Source organism: Tachypleus tridentatus, chromosome 4 (assembly GCF_004210375.1).
Source record: "Tachypleus tridentatus isolate NWPU-2018 chromosome 4, ASM421037v1, whole genome shotgun sequence".
Taxonomy (NCBI): domain Eukaryota; kingdom Metazoa; phylum Arthropoda; class Merostomata; order Xiphosura; family Limulidae; genus Tachypleus; species Tachypleus tridentatus.
In genome coordinates this window covers 72,175,660-72,202,954 of record NC_134828.1, presented here as the reverse complement: position 1 = coordinate 72,202,954, position 27,295 = coordinate 72,175,660, and the positions used below count along the sequence as shown (strand labels likewise).

At 31.7% G+C, this 27,295-nt stretch overlaps 2 protein-coding genes across 16 annotated transcripts in view; both read right to left on the bottom strand.

The window, feature by feature from the left end:
- LOC143249414 (F-box/WD repeat-containing protein 2-like) overlaps positions 1–15,581 on the bottom strand; it is a 35,918-nt gene extending 20,337 nt beyond the window's left edge. The window contains exons 1-5 of one of the 8 annotated variants that reach the window (XM_076499228.1): positions 15,440–15,581; positions 11,042–11,192; positions 10,055–10,196; positions 7,844–7,922; positions 5,369–5,851 (exon numbers count right to left, since the gene is read on the bottom strand). In XM_076499228.1, the coding sequence (XP_076355343.1) occupies positions 5,369–5,851; positions 7,844–7,898 (538 nt within the window). In that variant the 5' untranslated portion in view covers positions 7,899–7,922; positions 10,055–10,196; positions 11,042–11,192; positions 15,440–15,581. Of the gene's footprint in view, positions 1–5,368; positions 5,852–7,843; positions 7,923–10,054; positions 11,193–15,439 lie in introns of all 8 variants that reach the window. The other 7 variants (XM_076499229.1, XM_076499227.1, XM_076499232.1 and 4 more) reach the window with 7 other exon arrangements.
- Positions 15,582–22,342: 6,761 nt separating this feature from the next.
- The window catches only part of LOC143249413 (dmX-like protein 2), a 141,598-nt gene continuing 136,645 nt past the window's right edge, over positions 22,343–27,295 (bottom strand). For all 8 annotated transcript variants that reach the window (XR_013027774.1, XM_076499220.1, XM_076499222.1 and 5 more), the window contains one exon: positions 22,343–26,423. Coding sequence is in view for 7 of the 8 variants with exons in the window: in XM_076499220.1 (XP_076355335.1) it covers positions 26,223–26,423 (201 nt within the window). In the remaining variant the exon portion in view is untranslated. The remainder of the gene's footprint in view (positions 26,424–27,295) is intronic.

The window sequence follows — 27,295 nt, the reverse complement described above, 5'->3', positions numbered from 1 at the left end:
TTCTTCTATATAATTTATACAGTCTTTGAACCTAATGAATGTCATCAGCTGAAGTTGGTCTGCTTTATCCATGCTCTTGTCAAGCTGTAATGCAAAGTGTTCAAACAGTTTAACCTTGTCAATCAGTTGATCTAATAGGTCATATTAACGTTATTTATTTTTTCGATGAACAGTCATCTGACAAAGGTATCATGTCAATCTTACAATCTAAGTCATCTCCACATGTAGGAGATATCATGTCAATGATACAGTGCGAGGCTTCTTGGCATATGCAACTCTCCATGGAACTCTGAACACACTGTCTGTATTGCTCATTACCAAATTATAATATTTTGACATGGCATCATGGCAACACAAAATACAAACATGTGGCCAGCAGACGATGCCTCCTTCCTGCTGTCTAACATTTCCTCTCATCCAAAGGCACACAACACAAATAATGCACTCTTCATATTTTGTGTGTGTAAAAATTCATTACATGCAGCTTGAGGGATGAAAACCCCTCATGACTCATAATAATTATCTTGCAACCCAGGGTTTAAGAAGCACTAGTCTAGAGGAACACAAACAATGGAAACAGCAAAAAGATGATCATGAAAACCCAATATTGAAAAGTATACCATCCTTGATTTATTCAATCAAAGGGATGGCAGGAATGAGCAGCTATCTCTTTCTGCATTACACATGCAAGTCCGTGAGTTAGCAAGGTTCAGAATGGGCATATTAGTGAAGCAAATATAACACAAAGGATAAACCTAATAGCAATCATGTGGATAACCCTATCTCAACAGTGTGCATTATTGGCCATGAGTATATACATCATAGTTTGGTCTGGATTTCGTGCAAAGCTACAAGGTTATCTGCACTATACATCATAGTCGCACAGTACACCAAAGTTTGAAGGATGGCAACAGAAAAAAAGGCAGAAAGGCAGTAATTCAAAGAGAAAGAAAGCTATCCTATGAAGATGGTGGGAGTTCCCTCCAATGAACAACAGAGGTGAGACTAATGGAAAAAAGGGAAGATACCCTATCTAATGAGAAGACATCAGGAACAGAATTCAAGAAGACAGACACAGAGAGGAATAGTACAATTAAATCTCAACTTGTAAAATTAGAAGGAAAAAGGTCATGCACAGATTAAAATTGTCAGGAAATTAAATGGTGGAAAACAAGAACCACTAAGGGAAACCATGTTGGCAATGGAAAAACAAGGAGTTCATTCTGGACATAAAAGCTTATCTAGATTAGATCAATAATAAAGGTAAGAAATGAATGGAAGAATGACCCTCGTGACGATGAGAAACTCACTTGAAGTAAAAATGTATCTCAAGACAGCTGATAAGGATATTAAAACTTTTATTAAAATATGGTCAAAACATTGTACTCTATTTTATTTTAATAAAAGTTTTAATACCCATACCAGCTGTCTTCAGATGCAAAGAATGACCCTCATGAGCTACCAAGGTTTCGAGTAAAAAAGATCAATCCAGATAAAGAACATATGTGAAATGGATAGGAAATACAAGAAAAATCAATAGTAAAGATCTCAGACTACTGATGCTCATGTAAAATGAACCAGTTGGTCCAGACTTGACTGAGAAAACCCACTGCTAGGGCCTAAGGATGAGGAACCAGAGACCAAAAAATGAGGTAATTTGGTGTTTAAGTAAAATGGTTAAAGCATTCAGATGAGGAGTACCCAACTTACTTTATAGCCACCTGAAAATATGAGGGTGTAGAAACTATTCCATGAGATAAACCTTGTGATCTTGAAAAATTTTAGCTGAAAACACCCAAAACATGACATGCAAGAAGACTTATCCACAGCATATGAGCCCAATAAAGGAGGTCCAATGTTAAATCACAGAAGGAATAAGAATATTCAGATGAGGAGTACCCAACTTACTTTATAGCCACCTGAAAATATGAGGGTGTAGAAACTATTCCATGAGATAAACCTTGTGGTCTTGAAAAATTTTAGCTGAAAACACCCAAAACATGACATGCAAGAAGACTTATCCACAGCATATGAGCCCAATAAAGGAGGTCCTATGTTAAATCACAGAAGGAATAAGAAAAGGTGCCTCCTTAGTTATTGAAGTAGGCCACAACACTGATATTGTCGAAAAAGAGATTGATATGTTGGATACTATAGCAGTGGTAGAAAATGAGCCAAAGCATATGGTACAGCCATAAGTTCCAAGATGTAGCAAAAAGTTAAAACATCATGATTTGAGACCACTGTCTGGTTATCTCTTGATCATGAACACACAAACCCCAACTGTGGAGAAAATCATATGTAATCTAATGCAACTCTGGGTGAGGTGGAGGAAGCAGTACCCAACATGTTGTGCTGTTCTTGTTCAACTACCAATGCAAATAGTCTGTAAAGGAAAGAGGAAGGGTAACTTGGAGTCCAAGGGATCCTGTCCAAGCTTCTGTGCAGAGTCCACCAAATAGAATGTTTATATGTCTAACCTAAAGGAATTAAGGGTACCTATAGAAGCTTAAGTCCTCATAAGTGATAGAACCTCTTGTTTAGAAACTGATGAACCAGTAATGGAACTGCTGACAATGATGAACCTGACATCATAATACGTGAAAAAGTTTTGAACCCCTAATGGTAGGAACTAGTAAAGAACAGAAGGTTGCAGGATCAGAAACAGTTATGGAAGTGAGCATAGTATCAAAAGGAGAAATCAACAACCAAAGACAAAGGGGTCAAATATGGAATCACAAAGTCCACATGTAATTCCAAAAACTCTGGAAAGTCTCTAAAGACAAACCAATGGAGAAAAGGGTGCCATACAAAAGTCAAAAACACAAGGGAAGGTAGATGAACCTGTGAAAAAGACAGCAGCATCCTTCTCAATTCTAGTTGAGATCTCTACAACAACAAAAAGCATGGGAAGCTATAAGGCTGAAGAGTATAATAGAACCAAAGAGGAGTAAGAAGGAAAAGTGTAAACACCTCCAAATGCCCACAAGGGATTGGTGGAGTGCCTCAAAAAGGAGGTTTATGTTTGGCAAATCCTGTACAAGAGCTGTAAGGGTATGACAGGAAGGTAGGGGAATGCACATAGGAGAAATGTAAAGGTTTATCAGGAACAACCCCCCCCCCCATTTGTTGCTAAGCTGAAGCATAATGATAAAAATTCCACAGAGAATGAGGCATGCTAATACCAGCCCTCAACTGAAAAATGAAATTTCAACATGAACCCTGATGTAAGGTGGAAGAAGGAAACGAGGGAACTCTAATGATAGGTATCCATTAAAAAAAGAAAAGAAAAAAAGAACAGTATAACACCAAACTGGTACAAATGATAAAATAGAACAAATCTAAAACATATCTAAAAAGATAAAGTTAGGCCTAGCAGATTTCAAAGAAGGCACAGCACAGGTAAGAAGAGAAAAAAGGCTGTCAAAATCTTCTTTTCATGAACAGGTCTGGAACCTGAACATTGTCAAGAAAACAAGTACACCTTATATAATGATCAATCTCTTGACAAGTGAAGATCCCAGACATTAAAACTGTAACATCACTCAAAGTAACAATAACAACATCAGAAGTTGTAAAATATGAACTTTGGAATTCAACTTAAACCATGAAGAAGTTGAAAAGGAGAAGAAAAAAATCAATAAACAAAGGTCAGTCATCACAGCAAAAAACTCCAGAAAAACTGTCTCAATCTAGTAAATCATTACTTTGCAAAACTATAAAAATTTAACACATCAATAGGGCACAAATGAGCAATGTATGCACTCAATCATTGCCTAACAAAAAGTCAGTGTAGTAAAATAAAAAAGAAGAGGTCACATGCTTCAGGAAGGCGTGTCAGACTCCTACTGGTAAAGGGTTATTGCATGATGATTTACACATATAATGCAGTTGAACCACATTTACCATATGGTACATGGAAATTCAAGGCTTGTTGCATACAAAACAAATTTTTGCAAACAGAGGGCCACAGTGAATGAGATTAGCTATACATGTAGGTGGGAAAGAATATACCATATTTGAAATTAGCAATTCAAAAAACATGTGAAAATAAATATATTTTTACAAAAACATGTTAATTACAGATCAGCAAATAGCAGTTTTACTGTTGTTTCAGAGACAAGGTTAACAAGTGGGTATTATAATAAAGATTTCTACTATTGAAAATCTCTTAATTTCAGTATTATATTTTAATAATGTTTTGGAACACTTGCATGTTTCTTCTTGAGATTTGTGAAGTATGTTACCAACAGCTTGGTGAAACTCTGCTGCAGTTCATGATTTTTTTGTAATCCACTATCCTATTAATATGGATTTTGCTTACCAACTGTTGTTTTTTTTCATTAGTCTAATCCACAAACTGTTTATTTCTGCTTCTTTGCTTGTTTCATCTTCCCCACTCACTTTTATTGTAATTACATGCTTACAGGCATCTTTAAATGCAAAATTAGTCTTTCAAATTTATGCACTAAGGACTATACATTATAAAGAACCACTGTACTTATTGTTTTTAGCAAACTTAGGTTTACTAATAAGTGCCACAGCATTTTCTATTTAAATATATTATTGCAAGATTTCAAATTTCCTGCAGACTATCAGACGATTTGCACACATTTCTTAATTTTCTATCTGAAAAGTAAGGATACTTATGTAATAATAAGGCAAATGGCATTATGCTTGACAGTTTAACAATGTCTAGGTTTATATACATCTTTTAAATATGGATTTATGTCGATGAAATGTAAATATCAAATAGTTAGCTCAAAACACATTAGTTGATAGTTCAGAAGTGTAAAATGTACATTCAAGATAAGAATATTTCATTTGTTTCTCTTATTCCTGAAACCTTATTTACTGATTGTTGCTGAAAAATAACCTGTTATTAAACAATATTTTCTCATTTACAAAAAAAATTATACTAACTATAGTTTCTGTACTCATACTTAGATTGTTCATTTGCAAAAAAAACTTTTGGAATTCTTTGTTCCCAAAAAGTTGACTTTCCAACAGATAAGTTTATTTATAGCAGAGATATTAAGAGTGCTGTCTGCTTCCATTCCTAAGGGATGGCAACTACCCAGAACCACCCACTGCCAACTGCTGGGCTACCCTTTCCCAGTAAATTGTAGAGTTGGCTATCATTTATAACAGCCACATACCAGAAGGAGCAAGTGTGTTCAGAACCATATTTCAATCCCACAACCTGCAGATTACAAGTCAAACAACCTTATCACCAGGCCATGCCAGGCTCCCAAATAATTAAACAATGCATTATAATCTCTGTATTTAATTACTATATTCAAGTTGATTTTTAATTATGATCTATGCAAGTAGCTTGCTTTGATCAAAAGCCAAAATTAATTATTACCTGTAGCAATTTTTCCTTTAGCATAATACACAGCAGTCACTTTCCGGAGATGACGATCATAGACTTGATGGTCAAAACATTTTCCTTTCCTTAATTCTAGTCTCCTGTGGTTCATCTCAACAAAGAACCGTTTCCAATATGGTCCATCTCCAATGAGAAAGTTTCTGTCAACTTGGAAACCAAATTTGGTACATGCCTGTTGCCAAGCCTTGACAGAAGAGCTAATAATCTGATTCCATGTACGACTTACAGAACAACAAATCATCAATGTTTTTGGATCTAAATATAGTAACAACTGTTCTTGTAACTCTGGTGGCAGTAATTTCAGAAAGTCACGACATACCAAGTGTTCAAGACGATTATAAAGATGACGCAACTGTACTGCTCCACTGAGCGTTATGATACGATCAACAGTCTGGTTGCGTTGTTCATCACTTAACTGATTGAATTTCACACTTACCTCCTCCAACCAGCTTTGAAAATCTACATAAAAATTATGATGAAAATAATAATTAGAAAATATCTAAATTTACAAGAAAATTAAGTTTTTAAATTATCTTTAGCCTATCATATTTTTCATATGTACATGCGACATATTTTATTTCAATTTTATTTTTCTGAGAAATACATTAAAAGTAATCACTTAACCTTCCTTTTCTGTTACATCATGAATATCATAGGTTGTCATCATACTAAACAAACATCATTAAAAAAGCATATTTTCATTGCTGTAATCTAATAAAACACTGTAATACACTTTCTGAATAAATGTTAGCTCTTTCAAACAATAACCAGGATGTATTACATCACTAAGCATCAATTCATAATATAAGTTACAATGTAATTCAACACAAAATGTGTTAATGTGACTATAAAATAGAATAGCTACAGGCATTGGCCTGTATGTGATTGATAAAAATAATTCATTGAGTAATAGTTTAGTTTGAGTAGCTTAAATCTTTTAAACTATAGTATATTTCTTCAGCTATAGTAATGAATAAAATGTATGTTGAAACAATTATTTTGTTTTTAGTGTAAGAAATGCAATTTTTACATATAGCAAGCACTTGCTTAAATGCACCAACTCAAATGAGCTCATAATTACAGCAGATACATTTGAATTTACAATGAAAAGTAAAGCACTATCAGCAAAAACCTTGTTTGGATATTAATATATTTTATTAAATATAATTTTAAATTTAACTCATTTATATCTTTAGGCAAAGTGTCTATGTATTAAAAATTTGCAACATCCACTAAAACAAAATAATTGTTTCAACATACATTTTATTCATTACTATAGCTGAAGAAATATACTATAGTTTAAAAGATTTAAACTACTCAAACTAAACTATTACTCAATGAATTATTTTTATCAATCACAAAAACCAAGTCAATCCCAAAGTTTTAGGGTAAAAAGCAGAAATAAACACAGAGGATTCACAGACTTATAGAACACATGTATCTCTTAAAAATATATAATTACAAGTTAAAATTAAACATGGATGTAACATAGTTAAAACAGTTATGATTTCTAACAGTCTGAAAACAGTTTTGTTGAAAAAAAAATGTTAACACTCAGAAATTTCAGTCATTCATTTCCAACATGCATATTTCAAAACAGGTATGCTGATAAGACAATACATTACAGTTGACAAGGAAGAAAATGGATCAATGTGCTACTTTGTAGATGGTAATGTAAGACTTGACTTTTATTTAATGTTTTTCCAAGGTAAAAACACACTGAAAGAATACTGAAGAGTAAATTATTAACGTTAATTTATTTTTTTTACATTTTTGGCCATATTTAATTTATGTCAGTTTGTCTCTTTACCATAAATAACAGATTTAATAAACCAATCACAGAAACTTACACCTTGCTTTTGTAATATTTTATCAAGCTAGTTCATTTCTACACACCTTTTCTGATCTCTTGGATGCATTTTTTTTCAAGCATTTTAAGTTTCTCATATATCTAAATCATAAACAGTTTTTCCACCTTTTTGTCACTTCTGATTGTACAATCAAGTACCACTTAAGATGCACTGCAAAATATGTATTATTTTGAATATGTTTATGAGTATTTTGTTCATGTGGTGATATACAGTTTACTGACACTATGGTAAAGCTTCAGACACAGTGAGAAGATGAAATAGCACATAACTACCATCATTCAAAAAGCTCAATATTAAAAAAAATTAAACTACACACCAAAAATAAAGTTTCAGACAATGCAGCTCACTATTAAGTTGACTGAACAGAACACAACTCCCATCATTCAAAACACTTGGTATTGAAAACAAACAAAACACCGAAGGTAAACCTTCAGACAGTACAGATAACTACTTGGCGATGGAACAGTACAAACCAATAATCATTCCAAGTGTTTAGTTCTGAAGACAAAGTAAACTACAAACTTAAGGTGAAATTTCAAACAAAACAGCTAATTAATGAACAAATGGAACAGTACTTAACTACTATCACTGAAAGTGCTCGGTATGAAAATCAAACAAAACTGCAGGTCTAACATACTTATTCATGGGTTACTAAGGAACTGGAAATAGAGTTAGTTTTATAAAGTATTTTCTTAAATAATACAAATATACAAATAATACACTTGTGTTAATCTGTCCAGAACTCTTTTTGCAAATTTCTTGATCACATGCTCATATCATAGAAAAGTGGTTGTTAGAAAAGTTCAAACTACATTACTGGCTCTTCAATTCTTCTTAGTTAAACATTTTAATACAACGAGTATGGTACATGATGTGATGATTGGTTTTGATTTCATCTTATTCTTTACTTGCAAAGTATTCCACACAAACAATGCTAAACCCACATGCATTAAACTAAATACAACTTAGATGGATTTTCTCAACTTATACATGTCTAAAATAAGCATTTTATTCAAACAGTATACTTGTCACTTCATGAGCATGTATTAGATGTTTCTGCATATTCAGCTATGTTTATCTTTGCTACAACTTTAGGTTTACTTTATTTTGCAATAATTAGCTTTGTTGCATTTCACAGACTGCTATAAACACCTTTTAGCTATTTTTTTCCAATATTAGATTTTAATCTTCATTTTTGTTAGTTTCTTTGTTTCAACCCACAAATACATCTCATAAACTAAATGATCTTACATACTCTATACACTATTACAAATGCCATTACCTTATTGTCATTGTTTACTTTACGTGTAGTTTTATTAAATAAAATTATGTCTATATGCATTTCTTTCCCTGACTGGGTAAAATTTTTTCAAATAGACTAGGGTTTATTGGCCTAACACATAATGCCTGCAAGAAACCATAGTTTAAACGGCATTCATGAAAATAATAGAATAAGGAAAATTCAAGGGAAGAGGATGAAAAATACTGCAAATATTTTGCAGGTCAAGTCTAGTTTCAACATAAATTTTTGAAAAAGTCTTGTTGCACCAACAGAGTAACCATGTGAAAAGAGAGAAAAGTGAAGAGACAATAAAGAACAAAAAATGGAAAAATATTTGCTGAAAACCCATCAGAGTAATGGTAAAGAGTTTTCAAAAGGTGGTGGATGAAAAATAAATAAATAAATAAAAGGAAAGAGTGAGGGTAAGGCAAAAATGAAAAAAACTGAGCATTATAAAGACTAACAGAAGACAATGGATCAAGTCTCAAGATAAAACATTAAACTTTTGGAACCCAAGAAAAGGGCTTCAGCTCAACTGTAAACCAAGATCTCCATGTCGAACAGACAAGGAGGACAAAACATACTAGCAAGAGTGAATCTGAGACGAAAAATGTTCATCATGGGCTTGAATATCAGAGGAATGAGGGAAAACATAACATTCTAAAAGGATCCAATGAAGAACAGAAAGTGAATGGTAATAAGAAATAGGATAGAATAAAAACAAAGGTAACACACCTGAGAAAAAGTTATGGTAGGATACAGAATGTTGAAATAAATCCCTAACTTCACAGGAAGAATTGTTTGCAAATTTATGTAGCAGGAAAAACACTGCCTAAAATTCACATGCTCATAGATGGGAACTATAAAAAAAATCCATATATCAAGACCACACCACATAATAACCATCATGTCCCCTGACAGTATGGAAATGACCATCTCTTTGAAATTCTTGTTATGGAAAATGAAAGCCATAAAGTTCTTCCTATGTTTGAAAACATATAAAAAATAATATATCCACTACAGTTAGTTTTGTTGATACTTTCAAACACTGATATTGAGAGACCTCATGTGACAAAATAAAAACAGATATATCTTTACACACAAGTACCAAATTGGGAAATGCTGATTGAATAATACGAATAGAGGGTGCCAGCTGCACTAGAAAGCAATGTTGCATGCCTACTAGTGGAGTGTTGTCATATGCTTATTTGCATGCAATACTAACATTATGATGTTGAAAAATGTGAAATTAGATGGAAGCCTCAAGACTAATGGTAAGTGAAAATAGTTGCATACAGAGGGCAAATCTAAACTGAGTGAATTAGATGTGAGAAGAGGTTACAAACCTTCTCAAAAACTTTTTTATTAGTGAACAACAGAATTGGACAATTAACTGGACATAATCACCTATGAACATTAAATATATTCATTAGTGTTGTGTAAAATAATCAAACAGCTGAAACTTTAATGTTATAAAAATAATAAATGAATTAAAATCTGAGTAATTACTTGGAGTAATTGGAAACATTGCAAGAGTTTTATTTTTCTAACTGAATAACTGGTTCAGGAATGAATTACCACACGTAGTAGTATAAAAGTAGTAGTATAAGCTGAATCTTTAAAGGAACTTAAGGGAGGAATTGGTGATTTCCTGAAAAATAAAGGACAAATTTAAAGTTTTAATTTTCTTCATGGACATATGCATATATATATCAGGACAACTATGACAAACCAAATGGTTCCTTACTTTCAGTGTTAATTCACTTTAAACAGTCACTTTAATATTATAATACTTTTTCAAAGTATAATTTTAAGTACCATTAGCTAGAGACCTGGACAATTAGTAGACTGATAATTGATATAATTACTTAGATAATTAAAATAACCAAATCCATAACAACTGATAACAATAATTTCAATTAATTAACTATTATATATGGCACTAATTGATGTAAACCAAACGAGAGCTGGGCAACTTAACTGATTAACTATAAGTAGTGCTTATGTCAATTAGTGTCACATAAACTAATCAATTAACCAAAATTATGATTACCTGAACTAATTTAAATTTGTTTCTGATTACCGCTGTATTCAATTACTCTAAGAAATGTTTAATTGAAATTATGATTAACTCTGATTAGCACACCTTTGAAAAGTTACAGTGTGGAACACCTGAGGTCCAACTAGACTCCAGCACAAAATGATCATTATATTAAACTTTGGATTGAAATTCCAAAAACAAATTACAAGTTTTATTAGGGTTAGTATGTCATGCAAATAACATATATATATATATATATTCTAGAAGAATATGTTAACAAATCAAGAAATAACAAAATTACATTATTCATCACTATACAAATAAGCAATATTGAACCATTTCTTGTACAAAAAATGTATAAAAAATGCCAAATTCTCATTATTGTTGGATATACAAGACTGTTTAACATAAAAGTTATTATTTAGTTTATTTAGTGATTTAATGTTTAAAATTACTTAGTTTTCATAACAAATGTTGTAAAAGTTTTTTATATAGCCTTGTATAAGTTGTATTTTGAGTGATACTGTTGATATCATCTTTCCTGAAACCTCTAAGGTTTTCTTGCTATGTCCGTATGGTTCCATTACAGCATCTCAACTGATGAGTCTACAGAAAGTTCAAGGCAATGTATAAATATAGGCAACCAGGTGAGCAAAAGTCAAGTGAAGTTTGGTTAGAAAAAAGAAAAGAAAATGTGAAGTTAGCCATGTGTGAGTGATTTGCCTTAACAAGTGATATCTCAAAGCCAATTTCATCAGTACAGGCTTGGATCCTTCTTATTTTGTTTCTAAACACCGCTATCAGTTGCTGGCTTGAAATAAACTGAATGATTGCTGTTATCGCTGCTTTCAAAACTGCAAAGTGACTTTCCAAACACCCTGTATAATAATAAAGCTTCATATGCAATGCATAACTAATGCTACAGTTCTGACATGTCTATCTTAATTTGGAAATATCAATTACTGTTTATCAAGTAAAGACAACATTTGCTAACAAAGCACTATATAACTATAAAGCTAATTGAGTGAAACAGTTATTTCTGCGTGTGATATTGTTCTCTTTTATATGCTAAGAATAAGGTTCCATTTATCATGCCTCCTTGCAACAAACAAACTTTTATTGCTTTAAATAGCTTTCATTACCATGGATGTGACTCATGCAACATTACACCTAAAGAATACATGAACAATTGATATGTACAACATTATACTAAATATGATAGTTACACTTGTTTGACATGCTTACTATATTTAATTGTAAACAATCATAAAGAATAGACCCTTTTACCTGTACAAAAAATAAATACAATTGCTAAGATATAGCTGTGTGAATGCATTGTAACTGATATTTCTATCAATATTCAAAGTAAACCCAATTTGTTTAACTCTATAAACCAAACAAAAAAGTATTCTATAGAACCAAAACAGTACCTTACTATTATATACATAATTACTTACAATAGATTATGAAAATTAAATTCCCATTCTATACTTCTGTTATTTTTAGCACTTAGCTACAAGACCTTTGCTTGTAATTATTATGCTGAAAGAAATTTTGGGTTAGAGACTCAAATCATCTTCCTCAACATTGTTAAAAAGAATTAAGAAAGTGTCATTAATTTTATGGTTTAGCTTGCAATCTGAAATAGCTAACAAAAATATACAGTCTAACATTTACTTTAAAATAAAATTCATGTCGTGTCTAACTCTGCATTAAAATCAATCATCCATGTTTAACAATGCATATGATAACCAAAATACTAAGATTATAAACAAAGTTCTATTTCTTTTCAATATAGATAAATAAAACTTATTTGCAAACCTTTTTAACCAAATACATCACTTTATTAGACAAACTTTTAGGTTTTTGTATGAATATTTCTTCTAAAAATGTATTTGTCAATATTTTTTTGCCATGTCCATCAGATATCTCTGACTTAATAGTTGCATATTATAGTGAAATAAGACCATTCTCTTCACCCACTATAACAATTTTTAATACATTTTAAAACATTAAAAATCTGGTTTTATTAAGTGAAATATCCAAGTTAGTGGATAACAAATAACATTTAAAAATAACAGCTCTATCATATGTATAGCATAACATTCTGGGGCTGGTCCATCTCAATTGCTCCATACTCTAAACTAAATAAAAATAAATAAATCTTAAAGCCAGCCCTTATCATTCATATACATTTTCTTAAGCTCATTTAAATTTACTATCAAAAGCAACCCATTCCAAAGGCCCACCACCCACTTAGAAAAATGAAACTGTCTTAGCTGAAGTTGACTTCTACACTGACAAAATTTATGTGTACCCTAATCCTACTACTCTCACTGTTAAATACAAAAAAGATGATGCATCAACACTCTTAATTCCCTTTAAAATCTTAAATACCTCAATCAAATCCTCCCTCTAACTGTTCTTTTTTTCATAAGAAAACAATTTATGAGATTTCAACCTCTCTTGTATGAGAACCCCTCCACTCCAGACAACATTCTACTAACCTTTCTTTGAACCCTTTCTAACAATTCAATGTCCTTCCTAAAATAAGCACCTCAAGACTGAACACAATATTCCAAATGTGGCCTAACCAGTAACATATACAATGAAATTATAACCTCTTTAGTCTTGTATTCAACATTTCTGTAGATAAGGCCTAAAATCCAATTTGTCCTACCACTAACAACAGCACACTGTTTGGATGGCTTAAGAGACTGATCAACCATTTCATTAAAATCCCTTTCCTTCATATTTTTAAGGTTATTCCCATCCCAATTATATTTATAATTAAAATTATGATAACCCACATGTATTTTGCTGAATTTACTATAATTAAGACCAATCTGCCATTTATTTGCTCAACTCACTAAATGATCCAAGTCCTTTTGTAAATCAGCAACATTCTTCTCACAACTAGCAACACCCAATACCTTAATATTACCTACAAATTTAAATAATTTATTCATTATTCCTTCATCTATGTCACTGCTGTAAATCAAAAAGAGCAAAAGTCCTAAGACCAAGCCCTGAGTTACACCACTTGTGACATTAATCCAGTTTGACTGAACTCCTTTCATAACAACCCTCTGCTTTCTTATATCCAACCTCTTTTCTATCCAATTAGCTGACATATCCCCCACTTCCATACAAACAATTTTTATAAGCCTTTTATGTGGCACCTTGTCAAATGCTTTCAGAAAATCCAGATATACCAAATCTACACCTTTACCCTCATCTGCAGTAACCTTTTAATGTCAAAAATTTGTAAGGCAAGAATTTCCATTAGTAAAATCATACTGATTATCCAATAAAATTCTACACTTTGTTAAATTACTTTGCAAAGCATTTTCTAACAGGCTTTCCAAAACTTTTCCCACAACTGATACAAAATTAATGGAACAATTTTTGTGATCTTTCTTGAAAATAGAAGTTATATTGGCTAACTTCCATTCCACTGGTAGTTGCCCACTATTCAAAAGCTGACAAAAAATAGTAGTAAGTGACTCATACATCTAATCTTTAACCTCCTTCAAAACTCTTAGGGAAATACAATATGGCCAAGGAGCCTTACCACTTTTTAAATTTCCCAATTTTTTCTAAACAAGCTTAGAATGAATGTATTTCTTCAAACACAAACTAAATATGAAATGTTCATTCATTAAATTCTTAGTTTCACACTTTGATTTTTGCATTCAGGGTTGCTAGACACAAAGGTTTTTAACTTTTTTTTTGTGTGTGTGATAATAGAAACAGTAAAAGTATTAACTTGCTCAAGTTTTGCTGGCCTTCAATGTTACTTTTGTATGTAGGATTTGTCATTATACACATAACCAGTCCTTAGGAAGCCACAGAAGCTGATACTTTTTTTTTCTTTTGAATACTTCCTGGACACTGAGGTCAATATTTCTTTCATTTATTACTTTCTTTTAACTATATATGTTTTAACAAATCTCATTTTCTATGGTTTTAAAATATGATGCAATAAACATAAAATTATTTAAAAAATGGTAAAAAATTGTCATATTGTAATTTAAACTGCTCCAGTTATTTTACATATACACTCTGTTAAAAAAAAAAAAAAAATCCTAGTTTTTCACCTTGGAATTTCATTAATCATAGTTTAGTGTCGACAGGTATAAATATTACACTAATCATAAATTTTATGCAAACATTAATAAAAACGCTTACATTACATACTAAATTATATATTAACACAAGTGTTAAGTTAAAAACTAATTCCAAACTTCTGGATTTACAAGTAATTCTTCATTATACTTGAAACTAAGTAAACTTTTGTCTTCTAAAAGTAGCAGAACAACAAATAGTGTCCTTTATAGACAATTTGTACCAATTTTATACCTAGTGAATAAAGTAACTCTATTGAAAATTTTTAACTGCACGAATTCAGGCCTACGAGTTAAGTCGATTGTACCGTGCTTACTAGACCTACAGTAGCGTATTATAAGTTGTAATAATATATTAGATCGTGTCGGTAATGTTAATACTACTTTCACTAATACTAGTAATACCATTACTAACAGTTGAATATTACTGTGATGATGGTACTAACGTGGGTTTCTCGTCATCACGATAGTAAAGTGTAAGTATAAAAGTACACTACAAATATATTTGAAATTGTTAACATAACATAGGTTTATACATAATTCTATACTAGCAGCAGTATTAATATTCCTATACTATCTACAGTAAAAAAATGACTGTCGTAAAAGTACTGACACTAAGCTAACAAAATCGCACTTGAAAGTTTTTACATTACGGCATAAGTAAAGTATACTACTAACATTCACTTAGCTACATACTAGAAATATTATGTAAATTTTTATTCTTACCCTGCTGAGAGGAGGAGGCTGCCATTATTCAGCAACTCGCCACCTGAAAAAAATTAAATATACTTTTTCTGTCTAATGTTTTTATTATTATTATTCTCCTATTGCTGTTGCTTTCGGTTTCAGCACCAAGAGAAGAATAACTACGGTAAAATAAAGCTTTGCGTTGCACTTAAAAAAAAAAAAAGAAGAAAACCTCGTAATTTATTTCAATGAGCATGTTTATCCTTTACTATTAAAAAAGAAATTTTAATAAATTTAAAGCAACTGAACCTTTAATGTTAGATGGAAGAAATCAAAACATAATAACACACACACACACACACATATATATATATAACAATAACAAAAAATACTCTTTAGTACCGAGGAAACCAGTAATCGTTATCAGTGTCGTGCTGCACTTTTTTTATTACTGGCACTTATAAGTAATTTAAGACTTTAAGTAACTACATTTAACTTCTTACGCATTGTTTCAAACGACAGTTATATCATTACATAAACGAGAGTTAAAAGCAAATTCCGTTAAAGTCTGCAATTCTTTCTTTTATGGTATGTTCAGGTAAATTTAAAATATCTTTACATCAGAGGAATGCTTTACAAGAGAGCCGAAATAATATTTACTACGAAATATTCTGAATTTTTGAATTGAATTGAAAAAAGATAGACACTGGACGCATAGTAATGGACAAAATAACATATCTTTATTCAACTAATAAACAAAATGTGCATACTTGCTATTAATCACAGGATGGGTACTTATACTTGATGCTTTATTTCCAACCGATAAAGTTAAAATTATTAACCAGGTAGTTTAAACCTAACATTCTCTATTTACATGTAACGTCGAATTCCCTCAGAGAAACTAGCGCTATCCTCATCTAGTTGTTCTCATTCAAGTTTTAATGCAGAAGGTCATATCGATAGGGAAACAAGAGTTTAAGAAGAAAACTAATGATCTAGTCCTGATAAATTTCCTTAAAGATCACACAGTAGTTTCTCGTTTATTTATACAAGATTCCTTCTACGGAGGAAAAGTTAATGCGACAAGACTATTTTATGATGTAAAGAGTGGAGAAAAGATTAAGTACATTGACTTCACATTTCTATATCAGTATACAAATAAATAAATGTTGTGTGTGTCCAGTTGGGCATCCTACCGTAATAACATCAAATTTTATTTATTTGAATATTTAGTTATAAAATACATAATTCTAGCGCGAGAAAACTGTATTAGCACTCGAATGTAATAGTATCTTGACTTTCTCATTATATTTATCATGAATTAAATCGTATAATTATTTGGATGATAAGAGTGCTTTTATCGATACTCGGATTACAAAAAAGTGAAGAAACCATCAAGAGTTGCTCTGTGAATTACCTAAAGCAACACATAAACAGATTAGAGGAATAACTGGCAAATCTAAAATGATTTTATCATGTGCATTTGTGAATATTGTATAAATGTTTTAAACGGTAATGTTCCCATGACGAACATCCAAAAGCAGGAACTTAGACAATTCGGGTCATTATTAACGAAGTTTACAGCAAAGAAAGCATAAGTTAAACAGAAAAGAAACTAACTAATACAGAAAAGAGGGTTTCTAACATTAATCTAGCATCACTACTTTAATTATTTAGTGGTTTGGCAGAATAGGCTACTTGTAAAGCCATTGGAATTCAAAAACATAGGTAATACAAAACAAATTACTCTCGTTCCTGAAGAACTGGTATACTCGCTTTATCAGCCCAAAGTTTATGAAAGGCTAATGCATAGAATTATTAATTTGAGAATATAAGTAATAGCAATCTTCAGAAAATACAAAAAAAAAGTTAGATAGCTTGAAGTGAAAATGTAATCATCGAAAAAAGTAAACACACAGACTTAAGATTTGAGAAATGTCTCCTTTCAATACAATAATTAAATAATGGTGCGAGAAACACACAAAAAACACCCACCAAAGTAAATTTTGATTAAATGTAGGCGATCAAGCATGTATAAGTAACATGAAGCATTAATCTAAGAAGCAATGTATATCTGAATGGAAAAACGAAATCTTTACTACTCTTGAGAGAACAGAAAGAAGTTTACCAGTGTATAAACTGCAAGACTTTCTATGAGGAAAACTAAATGAAACACTTTACGAATCTGAACTACAACGTGTTACAAAGTCTCCCAGTGACGTCTGGTTGATTGTTTGGAATTAAGCACAAAACTACACAAAAGGCATTCTGTACTCTATCCATCATGGGTGTCGCAACATGGTTTCTGGAGGTGCAAGTCAGCAGACTGCAGTGACTGTGTCACTAGAGTAAAAGGTAGAAAAAAAAAAGAAAAAGAAGATTGATGTTGTTGTTGAAAAAAAGAGAATATTTATTAAAACGGAAAGGATACCCTGGTAAAATTAATAGTGGATCTCTTAAACAAATTTGAATCACCTGTTAATATAATATGACCAGTGTAACTCTACATCTCGTTATTGGTCATGGATTTGCTGTATGTAACATTATCTAGAAAGAGTTCTATGTACTATTTCCACAGTAATACTCTGGTAAACTATGTCACTCGGCTTTCGAAACCTATAAATCTTGAACGTTCGTGAGATGTGTCCATGGCTGATTTACAGTATTCACATAGCTAGCATAACGTGTCTTGTATAATGACCCAAACTAACCTTATTGCAGGCTATGTTTTCTTTTAGTCAATCATATTCCTTTCTTTTCAGCAAAATGAACAATGCAATCTTGTTTTGCTTCAGTTGGCTATCTAGAAGTTTCCTGCTTTATTTTAAGGGAGTATTAATGTAATTATTGATTTGTGTGTTTTGGAATTTCGCACAAAGCTACTCGAGGGCTATCTGTGCTAGCCGTCCCTAATTTAGCAGTGTAAGACTAGAGGGAAGGCAGCTAGTCATCACCACCCACCGCCATCTCTTGGGCTACTCTTTTACCAACGAATAGTGGGATTGACCGTCACATTATACACCCCCCACGGCTGGGAGGACGAGCATGTTTAGCGCGACGCGGGCGCGAACCCGCGACCCTCGGATTACGAGTCGCACGCCTTACGCGCTTGGCCATGCCAGGCCTGTAATTATTGAAACTATATCTAGATTTATTGGCAAAGCGATATATTTTCATTACTTGTTAACTACACTAATCTTCTTTCACCATCTGCATGATTACATGATGTTGGTGTTCTCAATTTCACACATGATCAACATAACGGAAAAGTTGATTTATCATTACATCCAAATGCTAATGCAGATTGAGTTTTCTCGGAGCTAGAATTGTGCATTTTATAAAACCAAAATAATTATTTAAATAAATGAAATTTGATGTTGTTATGGTAGGATGCCCAACTGGATAGTCACAGCATTTATTTATTTGTATATGGATATAAAAATGTGAAGTCAATGTAGTTAACCTTTTTTTTATCCTTTACATCACAGTATAGTCTTTTCGCGTCAACTTTTCCTCTGCAGAAGGCATCTTGTATATTTAAACGTGAAACCACTGTGTGGTCAGTTAGAAAATTTATGAAAACTAGATCATTAGTTTCCATCTTATTAATGCTCTCGGGCCCGGCATGGCCAGGTGGGTTAAAGCGTGCGATTCGTAATCGGAGGGTTGCGGGTTCGCAACCCCGTCGCGTCAAACATGCTCTCCCTTTTGGGCCCGGCCTGGCCAAGTGTGTTAAAAGTGTTCGACTCGTAATCCGCGAGTTTCGAGTTCGAATCCCGATCGTACCAAACATGCTCGCCCTCCCAGCCGTTGTGGCGTTATAATGTGACGGTTAATCCTACTATTCGTTGGTAAAAGAGTAGCCCAAGAGTTGGTGGTGGGTGGTGATGACTAGCTGCCTTCCCTCTAGTCTTACACTGCTAAATTAGGGACGGCTAGCGCAGATAGCCCTCGAGTAGCTTTGCGCGAAATTCAAAAAACAAACAATTAGGCTCTTGTTTCCGTATCGATAAAACCTCCTACCTTAGAACTTCACGTTGCTGCTGTCTCTTTATGGTTCGTTTTCTAACAATTTATATAGGTATACTTAGAACAATGTTCTGTGTATTGGAATCATAACATTTGTTACAACCATGATAATAGAACTTGTAAAATTCGCATATTGTATTGTGATCCTTACAGAAACCGTCTACTTTATAAATCATTATTTCTTTCTCTCCACTATTTAGATCGTGTTAAATCCTCGCCCATATAGATTTCTGTACATAATCTAACCACTGGATTTTTGGAAGAGAAGAATTCGCGGTTAGGTACAAGTATTATTGATTTATGTTGCATTGTGTACTGTGTTGCAACTCCTGATAGTACCCCAATGCATTGTTTATCAGCATACATGTCTAGTTGTTTCTGAGGTGGTACTATCGGATATGTACAAGCAGCAGTAAATTAACAGTCAGTCAGTGAAGAGCATTTATTTTTCAAAAAGTTGTCAAAGAGCTTGAAAAAACAGAAAAGATGTAGGGGAAAGGTCTGGGGATTAAGGTGGATGAGGCTAAACCTTGATTCCCAATTCGTTCAATTTTTGAGCATCATTCCTGACAAGTCTCATAACGCCGATTTTGTTCATCTTCAGTCAGCTCATGCAAATCCACTTATCCAACTTTTTTTATCTTCCAAACATACTCAGGTGGTTGGGCAATGCTTGATTTGTTTGTGCCAAGCTTTTCTGCAAGCTCACACACTGATGCACAAGAGACTGTCTCAACTGCTTCCCTTAAAGTGTTTTCATCTATGGTTGCCTTCCTTCCACGACCTTCTTGGTCTTCAAGACTTTCATCTCCATGTTGAAATATTTAAAACCAACGTTGAACTGTACATTCAGTAACAGATCCATGGCTGACGTTCTGTGTAGTTTTGGTAGCTTTTCGTCCAAGTTTGAAGTCATACAGGAAAATCAGCTGAAAGTTCTTCTTGTCCATGCTGTCTTTGGGGTAGCAAAACCTACTCTGAGTAGAGTTGAAACAGTAGACAATTAAACCAATCAACGAAAAGTTATTCAACATTCAGCTTCTAAATGTCATAATGAGAATTGACATTTATTTCTGGACAACCTAATAATTTGTCATTCCCGTGTTTCTATCAAATTTTTCATTCATTCAGGTATATGCAGTTTTAACATAGAAAGTCATTTACCCAGGGCTAAGTTCCTTTTATTCTGCCTGCCTACTGTTATGAATCATTCAACTAAGACTTCTTGTTGGAAGAACTATAAAGTTGTACACACCATTTGAGAGTAAACCCTGATCTTTAACACTAGCAGGTTAGGTAATATCACAATGCACATAACCTTCTTTATGTTTTAGTTGGAACAACCAAAAGCTATATAGGTATTGCATGCACTCTGAGAATAGATTTATTGTCTCATGTATATAATGCTATGTTTCCCAGTCTGGAAAACCTCTTCGGAGCCATCTTTTGTCAATACATACTTTTGGCTGTGTTAGTGACTTGAATGAAGGAGGTTTCATTTTCTCAAATATTGTGTCTATTCCCTTTCATCTTCAAACTAAGTTTTTTAAATAAATCAGATTTTCTTTGTGATAAATTTTCTGTTGGACCTTCCACTATTCTTGCAATACAACCATATCATTTAAAGGAAAATATGTACACCAAGTCTCAAGAGAATTATTCATTTTAATGCTTCTAAATTCAGTTATGGGAATGTATTTTTTACCAGTTTATCATATGAAATATATTAATCCACAGATATATTAACACCCAATATCTAAAAATATTCTCTCTTTTCCAAACACATAACATATGAATGAAATTTATAACATCAAATACAAGTAATAACTGTTTATGTTATTTTATTTTCTATTTTTCAGTCTGCTTTTAAGTTAAAAGTATATATTATTATATTATGAAACAAATACAATGGTTCATATTAAAGGTTTGTTGAATTTTAGGCAAGGACACTCCCAGACCATTTAACACTAGGTGTCCCTCGTTTAGAAGTGATAGACTAGAGGGAAGGCAGTATTTAAAAATACCCTCTGCCAAATCTTAAGCTATTATAATTGAAAGTGGGATTGACTGTCACATTATAAAACCCTCAAAGCTGAAAGATGGAGAATATATGAAGATAGGATTGAAAGCCACTGCCCAAAAATTGCAGCTTTGGCACCCTAAACTGCAAGGCCAAGTAAGTTAAAAGTAGCATTTATGATTAACTGTGCTAACTATGCAAGAAAAGTTAAAAGATGTTTAAACCCACACTGAAAACTAACAGTATTACTCTTTCCTACTTTAACTGGAATATATAAAGACAACCAAAATATTGGAACACACTTTATTAAGTGAAAAAGTGAAGGAATGAAAATGAAATGTGGTCTAAGTCAGATATATAACACATGGAGATAACTGAGGTGTAAACTAATTAGCTTCATATGGTATATTTCTTAAAATTTGTGTATTATTTTTGTTTCCTAAAGACATTGTAAGATGAAAGTTTAATTTTACTGTCATAAGAGGATCAAATTAAACATCACTGCAATACTGAGTTTCTTAATTAACACTGTTAACAAAGTATTCCTCTTTAATTACACAAGTAGTTACCTTTGTGCTTTTATTTCATTAGATTAGTAGAATTAGCACAATGAAAGTTGTTATCAAATGTTGATAGAAGTTCTGTAGAGTATGGCAAGTATTATATTTTTAATTTTTTAGAATTTTCTTTGCAGCTGTTATACATATGTAATTGCTTTTATAAATAAACTGCAAAATTGACTATTACTGTGTAATTTTGTATAATTTTAGTCCTTGGAATAATTCATTATGCATCTATATAACCAAAGCTCTAGCCACACTTTAAACACTCATTTTCTGACTTTGGACTAAGCAAGTTTGTCCAATGAAAAATTAAGCTTTAAAAGTCCACAATGCACTGTTTAGTACTTTATTATTTCATACAACAGTACATTTACATAATCACTTGGAAGGAAAGGCCACATTTTCCACATGTTGGTTCAAAAGTTGGGCCTAAGTTGAATTCCTATATTATACTTTTTTTTTTTTAAATATAACCCTTTCTTTTTTGATTTTCAAATTACATACATAGTTACAATGAGTTACAGCAACTACAGTATTCAGTATAGGTTTACACAAACACTTGTTCATACACTCACACTTTGACCTTAGATACTAACAGTGTAAGGGAAAGGCTAGAGAAACTAACGAAGGTTGGAATACATATAGCTTTTAGTAAATATTTATGCCAAGAGGATCTGGTTACTATGAATTAAACAAGACAACAATAATAAACATTGAAATTCACAATACATATGACTGGGAATTAACATGAAATATCAGTTTTGTTGAAGTAGATTAGTTTTCACATTATACTATCATAAGTGGATTAAATCTGTATAGTATATCAACCTAGAACAAGCAGTAAATACAGTGAATCAAATGAAAACTTGTTTCCATAGGTAAATGAGAATAAATAAATTTCTAATCCAAATAATCATTGAAACATTTACAACTACACATGTATATACAAAATTAATCCACACACACACGCGACACACACACACACAGTCTGGTGTAAATAAAACCCTTTTGCACATTAACATAAAAACTTCTTTCAAGAAAATTCTCACAGGAACAGAACTCAGTTTTACATCTACTACATGCAGCAACTTTTTAATATACTTAACTTATTTATCCAGTCACATTATTAGCACTATAGTTTGTAAATGGAATGTTTAAAATCAATGAAACTACAACAATTTGAACAAGAAAAAGTTTGCTGATAAGAAACCAAAACCAAAGTTTGCAAGGATTTAACAGAAAATATACAGTCAAAACGTTTAATGTTCTCTTGACAGATTTATTATACTGTATGGAGTGAAAGAAATAGAGATATACTGAGCCACAGGTATGTATAATGTAAAAAAAAAAAATTTCAAGCATTTAAACAGCATAAAGAAAATGCAAATTAATGAATTCAATAATACAATTATGTTAAGTGCAATTATGATGTTACATAAACATTGTAGGTACAACAAAATGATTTAGAGCCATTTAAAACAAACAGTAAACTTATTTACACAGGCTTTACATTATGGCCTTATTTAGTTATAGAACATGAAATTAATATAACTGTTACATTACTGTTGTTAGTTTTTATTATTACACAGAAGTACTAAGATTTCAGTTATTTGGAATAGTAATCTTAGCTTCCTGGTAAATGGAGAAAAAGAAAAAAGAAAAAACAACATTTAATAGGAAACTGAGCTTCTAATAGTGCATTGTTTAAAAGTACGAATACATGGATGTTAGCCTGAAGTTTAATGAATTCTTAATTTTGGAGATACCTAACAAAATAAGCATGTCATCAATGCATATGCATCCAAGATGGAAATCACCTGGAGATGAACTGTTACCTTTCCTTATACTCAATAATAAAGTGCAGACACCATAAAAGCTAAACTTTACATGCAACCAAACTGTTCAATTATGAGGTGACTGTGCAATCTTCCTTTAATAAATTCTTGACTCCACTATTATAACTAAAACTGATAAGTTTCTACTTTAGAAACTAATAATTGAGCTGTAATATATCTTTTTTTTTTGGCTACACAACATTATGTTGTTCAACATATTTTAAATAAATAAAATAATTCTGCAATATTATTGCTCTTTTTCTTCTTTTCTTTTTTCTTTGGAAAAATTTATCAAGTTTTACCTCCTCGTGTTATAAAATTATCCATAATATCGAAATACTTAGAGCTTAGTTGTATACATACATCATGCAATTACCATTTATCATTTACACAGTTTAAAAAAACAAAGTCACCATCCAACTGACAATACAAATATTCTTTTTAACATTTAGTCAGAAATTTTTACTAACTGATTTACAATGTGCACAATATGAAACCTGATATACAACTTACTACTCACTTCTTTATAAAAATATCCACAATCTTCACCACACACTTTCAAATTAGTCCTACTGACACTTGACTAATCAGTTACATTTCCTTATTCCTGTGAAACACCATAAAGCTCTTCATAATAAAAGTGACTTAATGATGCAAAAAGAAACTTGTTTCATTTCTTTTTTTGCACTTGTAATTAAGTCCTAAAACAAATTATGCAAAAGCTGCTTTCCTCAATTACCATAGATGACATTCTTATGTAGATTTTATCAGGTATTACAAACATGAAATGATTAAGTACAGCATTTACATTTAAATTGTATAAATAACTAATGCATGAAGTTACTTTCTTAGACTATATTTGTATTAATATTTATAGCAAACCTACCATGGCCATCTGCTGTCATTCCTAGTTTTCAACTACTGACCAGAAAGAAAGTAGCCGGTTGGCAACATCCAACCACCCATGCTAAGGGACTGACCATCACATTTATAATGCACCCACAGCTTAAGTACGGTGCAGTGAAATTTTGTGGTATGGCACAGATTTTGACTTCACTCACCAGCTCTGACCACCACATGGTCAACCCATGCCCTTCAAAGTCTGAGGGTTCAAATTATTGTAATACAAAAAGGGACACATTCAAACAGACTGGGATATTAGATTTATATATAACTTGTTCTTTTAAATAAAAAATCCAATTAAATTAAAAGTTCATTAAAACAATGTTTAATAGATAATTTTATAACACTAATAACTGATAAAGATCTAACCCTTAGCAATAGTAAAACACAATTATTATATCTTGGAGAATGTGTTTATTAGTACTTTTACACATTACATACATTAATAAACTAAACGTGTTAATAAGATAATGAAGAGTTTATTGAATATTTCCAGAAGTAAATAAAACTTATTTCTAACATTTTTTACTGTGTGTAAAACCATGTAATCACAAATACAATACGTAATGGTCACATAATATCTATATAATCATACTGCACTTAATTTCATGCTTATCAGATTCTCTCACGTATATACTTTATGCACAAAACATACCCATACATGTAATATAAGGGACACTTAAACATATGATGATGACAAGTTAATAATTTCATAATGAAGGACTGACTAAGAAGCCCTTGAAACTATCACAAGAACTACTGTGCAGTTTAGAGACTATATTATACGATCTTAAATACCAAACAAAGTTAAACTTTTGATCTTGAATTAGAATAACCTCTCATAATGAAATCATAAAAATGAATTTGACCCTTGCTTTGGTTTAAGTTTTTTTTTTCTTCTTATACATTTGTAAGTATTTACAAATAGTACAAGTTACACTAATTCTTTCAGGTTAGTCCTTTTTGTTTCTTTCAGATTTAAATACAAAATCTTGATTAAATCATATAATAGTAATTAAATGAACAGTAATTACACATTAAATCTTGATTGGACACTACCAAACCTTTATAGTAATTACAGTGGTTAAAACTTCAAAAATCAATTATTATACTTTTTCATTACAGAAGTGAACCTTGGACTAATGATTTGGTTACCACTGGTATTTACAAATGTTGCCCACAACTACTTTGTCAAACAATGAAACTTGTCTATAAACATTATGCAATGACAAGCTCTTTTGGGTGGCATTCCCACCTAATAATTACTATAAAGACAAATCGTGATAACCACAGTTCCTCAAATCATTTGATTACCTTATTTTATAGTGTGTTAACTAAATTTATTTAATTACAAAAGCTAACCCTGACATATTTTCAAGGGTTTAATATTAAAAGAATTTTCCAGTGACTCAAATTTAACATTAAATAATCACTGAAATTAACCACAAAATCCTTGATGGAAATATCTGTTATTAATTATAGACATTAATGATGGAGTCACGATCAGGTAACTGTCTCAATTTCATTGAACCATCAGCACCACATGAAAACAGTCGACCTGCAGAGTCAACATAAACTTGAGAAACTCCCATACCAATATTTCGGAAGAGTGTGCTTCGAGAGTGTTCTCCAAGAAAAGAGTAAAACAAGATGTGAACAGATAAACCCCACACCTAGAAGGTACATATGGAAAACATTATGTATGAAAAATATATGTGTAATAAACAATGATGAACATAAATTTTATATGGAAAAGTACAATTTTTTTCCACAAATTATAAATGCAATCATGATATATTGTTACTTTAAATAATTGGCAATTTTCTTAAATAAAACCAAAACTTAAAAAATACTTTAGTGTACCAATCTCTAAAATCATAAGCCTTTTCTACGAATTTTTTTAACCTTTTACTCTTTCTTCAACTTCATACTAGCCACTTAGTGGAACTAAGTTTCATTTACCTAGGAAATCAACTCATTCTCAACTCCCAAAATGTAAAATACACACTACGTGAAAAAGTTAGATATTTATTTTGACTCTTACTTGAAATTTTAGAATAAAATAAAAATAAATCAGATCCTTAATATATAGAACAGGAAAAGTGTGCAGACAAATGAAATAAACAAGCGCCCCCTATATCTGCTTGAGAATGTGATTGACTAGATGCAAAATGAAGTTAAAAAATGGTTAAATCAGAGAAGCCAAAATTTTCAACAAATCTCATAATATGAAATATAATCAGCTTAAATAAAAAAGTGGTGTTGAACTAGTAAACATCACTAAAACAGAAAATGGTATGAGAGGTCATGTAGAAAACTCAGTTATATTCAGGTCAAGCAAACATTGTACATTTTGTTAAATTATTGCAAAAAAAACTACTAAAGGACTACTTATATTAAATATCACTGTTTTTGAAGTAATATATAAGAGGGAAGGCAGCTAGGCAATGCCACCCACTAACAAACTCTTGGGCTACTTTAACAACTAACAGTGAGATTGAACATCACATTACAGCCTTCACAGCCAAAATGGCAAGTATATTCA